At 43.5% G+C, this 6,368-nt stretch overlaps 1 protein-coding gene across 1 annotated transcript in view; it reads left to right on the forward strand.

The window, feature by feature from the left end:
• Window positions 1-1,480: 1,480 nt before the first annotated feature.
• The window catches only part of Eif2s3 (eukaryotic translation initiation factor 2 subunit gamma), a 23,038-nt gene continuing 18,150 nt past the window's right edge, over window positions 1,481-6,368 (forward strand). Inside the window, exons 1-5 of the mRNA XM_008822716.3 lie at window positions 1,481-1,597; window positions 1,934-2,106; window positions 2,871-2,934; window positions 4,303-4,430; window positions 4,521-4,642. Of these exons, the coding sequence (XP_008820938.1) occupies window positions 2,038-2,106; window positions 2,871-2,934; window positions 4,303-4,430; window positions 4,521-4,642 (383 nt within the window). The 5' untranslated portion in view covers window positions 1,481-1,597; window positions 1,934-2,037. The remainder of the gene's footprint in view (window positions 1,598-1,933; window positions 2,107-2,870; window positions 2,935-4,302; window positions 4,431-4,520; window positions 4,643-6,368) is intronic.

Consider the following 6,368-nt stretch of genomic DNA (forward strand, 5'->3'; position numbering starts at 1 on the left):
ATATGTGCTTCTTGAAACAGAACTTATTTCAGATAAATGGTTGTGCTGAAAATTTGTGATCTAAAGCATGTATTTGGGAACCAGCTAGGTGGCTGAGCTGGTAAAGGTGCTTGCTGTCAAGCCTGGACCTCAGATCCCTGGGACCCACATGGTGGGAAGGAGAAAACAGACTCCTGCAAGCTGTCCTCTGACCTCCAGAGAATAAATGTAATAAAAGTTTTAAAAATTCAAAGTATTTAACTTTAGTTGGGGTTAGAAATAACTAGCTGGTGGTATAAAAAATGAGGGGGAAGGAGAGAAAAGAGGGAGAGTATTTATAAACAGAAACTTGTATGGAAACGCAAGATGAGGCTGGTGACTTAGCTCAATTGGTAGAGTGCTTGCCCAGCATGCATGAGACCCTGGGTTCAGTGCTCCAGCACCAAGCATGTCAGCAAAAGCCTGTAAGCACAATGAGGCAGGAGCTTAAATTCAAGGTCATCCTCTGTCAAAGAGCAAGTTCAAGAAGGGAAAGGAAGGAAAAGAGGGAAGGGAAGGAAGGAATTCACAGACATCCGCCTGCCTCTGCCTCCGGAGTGCTGGGACTAAAGGCGTGCGCCACCACCCCCGGCTAGCCCTTTTAAAAAAAAAAATTGCCATGGGTACTGGCGCACACGTATTCTTAGCACTCAGGGGGTGGAGGAAGGAATTCACAAGTTCCAGGCCAGCCTGGTCTACATAGTGAGTTCCAGGGCAGCTGGGGCTACAGGGGGACCCTGCCTCAAAAAGACAAAAAAATTAAAAATTAAGAATTGAAAAAAGGGCTGGAGAGATGGCTCAGTGGTTAAGAACTCTTGTTCTTGCAGAAGATCCGAGTTCGAATCTCAGAACCCACGTGGCAGCTAACAACTGTCCCTAACTCAAATACCAGGGGATCCAGCAGCCTCTTCTGTCTTCCGCAGGCATTGCACTACATGGGTGCACTTACCTATATGCAGGCAATACACGCATACACATAAAATATTTTTTTTAATCACATGATGAAAAACAGGTTAAGAAAATCTCAAAACTCTTTACAACTTAAAATACGAATATATGAGTCCTTCTTGGCCCGGCGTGGTGGTGCACGCCTTTAATCCCAGCACTGGGGAGGCAAGGGCAGGAGGATCTCTGTGAGATCGAGGGCAGCCTGGTCTACAGTGAGTTCCAGGGCAGTTGGGGCTACAGGGAGACCCTGTCTCAAATAAAAAAAACAAGAAAAAACTCCCAGATTTTCTTGGGTCCGCTTAAAAAAAAAAAAAAAAAGCTAACTGTGGACGCTCTTACACCTAACTCCCAGAGGCTAAATTCACGTGGGACGCAGTCTAAAGTCCCCACAAAACACCTCCCAGACCCGAGAAACAGTTCCCAGGAAACAAGGGAGGGACTTTTCTTTTCCCAGCCCTACGCCTCTGAGCCCTTCATCAGATCTCCACGCGAGGGCGCTCTCCGCGAGCTCGCCTGGGGACCGCGCGACAAGAGCGGGACGCCTAGCACGCGCCGTCCTCAAGGACAAGAGCTCCATCACAGGCGGAAGTGGACCCTGGACTGATGTCGATTTATTACATTCTAGAAAACGGTAAAATAAAAAAAAAATAACATAAATGAGACTTTCTGATCTTACAGAGCAGATAAAAAGAATCTCAGATTTCAGGGAAACTATTCCGACCAGCCCCACAGGAAACGGAAATGGCTTTTCTCGCCAGCGCCGGTGTCGGTTTCATTACTGTCCTTTCAGGGGGTTTTATGTGGGGCTGCCCAGGGTATTGCCTGAACAAATATCTAACAGGTCTGTAATGGATACATTCCGGAACTTTGTAGCGCGTTTTTGAATTAGCCTGCCGGTAGGTCCTGTGCAAACTGAGAGAAGTCCAGGTAGTGAGATTCGTGCTATATCTGCCATTCTTTTGTCCAGGCCTGGGCCCTAGCTGGCCTTCCCGCCTCTGCTTTTTGGCTCCGCCCAAGGGATATACATGACGTCAGGAGACCTTCCAGCAACTTCTTTCCTCTCCGAGCAACATGGCTGGGGGTGAGGCCGGAGTGACTCTCGGGCAGCCGCACCTATCCCGACAGGATCTCGCTACTTTGGTAAGGTCTCGCTTCGCCCTTAGAATGCATTATGAGCTTGGAAGTGGGGCGGTCATTCTCGGAAGGCATGGGGATGAGGCAGTGCATGGATGTAGGGAGCATGGGGTAAGGGAGAGAACCCTAGAGCAGGATGCTATTCAGCCACCTGTACCTCGCCTAGTCCCCAAATTGGTGAGCGATTGTGCGACCTGAAACGCCTGGAGGGTTTTAAGTCTTGGTGCTTAATACCATTAAGCATTCTGGATATCTAATGTGGTAGAATGCTTGCGTAAGCATGTGCTCAGCCCTGAGTTCCATCTCCAACAGCTCTTTATGACGCATGCAGGTAATCGTAGCACTTAAGAAGTGGAGACGGAAGATCAGAAGTTAGGAAATTCTTGGCTACATAGCGAGTTGGGGGCCTTGAAATACATGAAACCTGTTTCAAAAAATAAAGTCATTAAGGTTTAGACCTCTAAAGGATTGGGAATGGGACATCTACACTTAGATCAGTATATAGGACACTTGAGGACTTGCTAAAGCTCCAGGATTATGTGACCTGCCTTATCAACACCTCTTTCAGTGAGTGATTTTTTTTTTTGTAATAGTGAAAGACTCTTAGGGGTTCCCAACCATAACAACACATGATTGATTAATAGTAGAAAGACCCTTTAGCAGTAGAAGAGAGCTAGTTATACAGGGGATGGTGAGCTGTGCCTGATGAATATAAAGTCAAGGAAAAAGTATTTATTGATTATGTTGTTTGGAAATACACTTCATTGCAGGATGTTACCAAATTGACACCACTTTCCCATGAAGTTATCAGCAGACAAGCCACAATTAACATAGGTAAGATAACCTAGAGACCTGACTTACAAGTAATTTTAACCTCTCCTTTTGAGTAATTACTTGAGTAATGTGGGAGTTTATTTGGAGGTTGACCTGAGCAGTACAGCATGTTGAAAAGAAAGCTGTTGAGACCTTGTAAGCAAAATGCTGCATTTTTTTTTGCTATACATGTGAAAAGTTTAATAGCACAAAACAGTATATCATCATGTGGTAGCAGAAGTTTAAGAGGTGAAAATGTATTCCTGCCACATAAGGTTATTGAAAAGGCAGAGTTTATAGAAGTTTTATTTGCTATGTAAGCTATAATTAAGTAGAATTTTTTTTCTCTTAATTGGCGCCTAGAACTGTTGCGTTGTATTGGTTGACTATAAAATTTTACCTTTTTTTTCCCTTTCTAAATTTTGAGACAGGGTCTTGCTATGTAGCCCTGGGGTCTAGCTTGGTACTTCGTATTCTGTAGCTATGTAGCTCTGACTGACAGCTAACTCAAGGGAATTCTCTTTCTTCGATCTCCTGAATATTCCCCCAGCAAAATATTTTGGTAGACTTTTTTGGGTTTGTTTGGCTTGCCTTTTTTTATTTTATTTTTTAATGTATATGAGTGTTTTATCTGCATGTATGTAAGTGCATCTGAACCATGCAGTACCCATGGAGGCCAGAAGAGGGTCTCAGATTCCTTAGAACTGGAGTTACAGACATTTGTGAGCCACCCTGTGGGTGCTGGGTCCTTTGCAAGAGCAGCCAGTCCTCCTAACCTCTGAGCCATCTCCAGCCTCTGTTTTGTAAGACAGGGTCTCATGTAGATCAAAGTTGCCTTGATCTTGCTTATGTAGTCTAGACTGGCCTTGAACCCCTCATTTCCTAAGTGCTAGGATTACAGGTCTGTGCCACCAAGCTGCTACTTATTCTTGTATTTTTATTGAATTTTTGTGCATTTCAGACAATACATCTTATTCACATTTAGACTCCCTCCACTATCTGCATCCCTTCATAGCTCCTCCCCACCAAATTTCAAGTTGTGTCCCCAAATGTCCCTCGGTATGAGTTCATCCACTGGAGCCTGGTAACTTTAAAAAATTTAATTTATTATTACTTGTGTGCATGCCACAGCACACATGTGAAATTCAAAGGACAACTGTGAGGAGTCATTTCTTTCCTCCTAATGTTGATTCTGGGGGTTGAACTCAGGTCGTCAGACTTCTGTGGAAAGCACTTACCCACTGAGCCATGTCACCAACCCTGTCACTGTTGGTTTTATCTTACATTGCTGGTTATAGTTAGGATTTTTAGTTTTCTACTCAGCACTACTTAAAAAAAAACATTAGTGTAATTGAATGCTTGAGTTAATTTTTTGTATTTTGTCTTTAGGTACAATTGGCCATGTAGCTCATGGGAAGTCCACTGTGGTAAAAGCCATTTCTGGTGTTCACACTGTCAGATTCAAAAATGAGCTAGAAAGAAACATCACCATCAAGCTTGGATATGCTAATGCTAAGGTGATCTATGTACTGTGGAGCTGGAAACTATTTAGCTTTAATTGCTACACAGGTAACAAAGCTAATTAGTTTTTTCATTGAAATGTTTAGATTTATAAACTTGATGACCCGAGTTGTCCTCGACCAGAATGTTACAGGTCATGTGGAAGTGGTACACCTGATGAATTTCCTACTGACATTCCAGGGACCAAAGGGAACTTCAAATTAGTCAGGTAACTTTGGTGCTAAAAGCAGTTCATTGCTTTTTAGCTCATGGTTTTGTGCTTTGTGCTTTTTTAAGTACTTAAGATATTGAACACTGAACTGAAATGCTTGATTCACTAATTTTCTTTCTTTTTTTTTGTCTTTTTGAGACAGGGTCTCTCTGTAGTTTCAGCTGACCTAGAACTCCCAGAACTCCCTGGGGTAGACCAGGCTACCCTAGAACTCACAGAGATTCACCTGCCCTCTGCCTTCCAAATGCTGGAATTAAAGGCATGTGCCGTCACACCCAGCTTTTTTTTTTATTTTTTGAAATGGGTCTCACTGTAGCCCCAGCTGTCCTGGAACTTGATATAGATCAGGCTGGCCTCCATCTCACAGAAATCTGCTTCTGCCTCCCAAGTGCTGGGATTAAAGTCATGCCTACTGCACTTTCTTTTTTTTTTTTTTTTTACTATGATGATAAATTGAAAGGTCAAATATTTTAATTTTATTTTATGTGTATGAGTGTTATTTGCATGTATGTAAGTATACCCATGTCTTGCAATGCCCACAGAGTTCAGAAGATGTGTGTTAAGTGCACCTATGTCGTTTAGTGCCCACTGAGGTCAGAAGAGGGCATTGGATCCCCTGGAACTGGAGTTAGGAACAGTTGTTAGCTGCCATGTGGGTGCTGTGAAGTGAACCCCTGTCCTCTACAAGAGCAGCCAGTGAGTACTCTTAACCACTGAGCCAGCTCTCCAGCCCCAAAAGCTCAAATATTTTAAAATTCAGCCAAAACACACGAAAGTTCTGCAAAGTATTGCATAAGCAGAAAGGGAGAGAAAACAGATCTCTTTAGATTTAAGGGATTTTTTTTTTCCCCCTAGGCTTCCTAAATTTCTTCCAAAACACGATTCTGAGCTAGGAGTGGTAGTACACACCTTTAATCCCAGCACTCTGGAGGCAGGCCCTAGCAGATCTCTGTGTTCAAGGGCAGCCTGGTCTATATAGGGGTTCTAAGCCAGCCAGGGCTACATAGTGAGACCCTGTCTCAAAAAAAATTAAGAAATACTCTTGTCAATTCTGCTTGGTAGATAAGAAAGGAACAAAGCCATTCTTAATTACTTCTTCAAAGCACATGACTTGTTCCCCAACCATTTTCTGAATATGATTGCATATCTTGGTTCTTTATCACAGGTAGGCACTGACATCTGGTTCTGCCCTCTACGCATCTTTGGGGGACTGTGGGCACACCACAAGAAGATTTTTGTTTTGTTTGGGTTTTTTTTTTATTTGGTGACAGGGTCTCCCTATAGCCCCAGCTGGTTCTGGAACTTTATAAGACCAGACTGGCCTCAAACTCAGAGATAAGTCTCCTCTGCCTCCCTAGCACTGAATGTTGGGATTGAAGGCATTTTAGACCTGGGGCAAGGCCAAGACTGGGGAAAACTAAGTGATGCCCAAAACTTAGGGGTGGAGGAAAAGCGGCAAAATCTCTGTAATCTAGACAAATTTTACTATTTTGATACTTGAATGCAGAAAACTGTGGTGAATACGATATCAGAATTTTATTGCTTGGGTTTTTCTTTTTTTTAATGAAGCACGGTTTGGATTTTCTGAATTGAGCTGAGCGTGGAGGTGCACGCCTGTAGTCCCAGCACTTGGGAGGCAGAGGCAGGCGGATCTCTTATGAGTTCAAGGCCAGCCTGGTCTACATAGTTCCAGGACAGCTGGGGCTACAGGGAGACCCTGCTT

This window comes from Nannospalax galili, unplaced genomic scaffold (genome assembly GCF_000622305.1).
Source record: "Nannospalax galili isolate Female #2095 unplaced genomic scaffold, S.galili_v1.0 scaffold7, whole genome shotgun sequence".
Taxonomy (NCBI): domain Eukaryota; kingdom Metazoa; phylum Chordata; class Mammalia; order Rodentia; family Spalacidae; genus Nannospalax; species Nannospalax galili.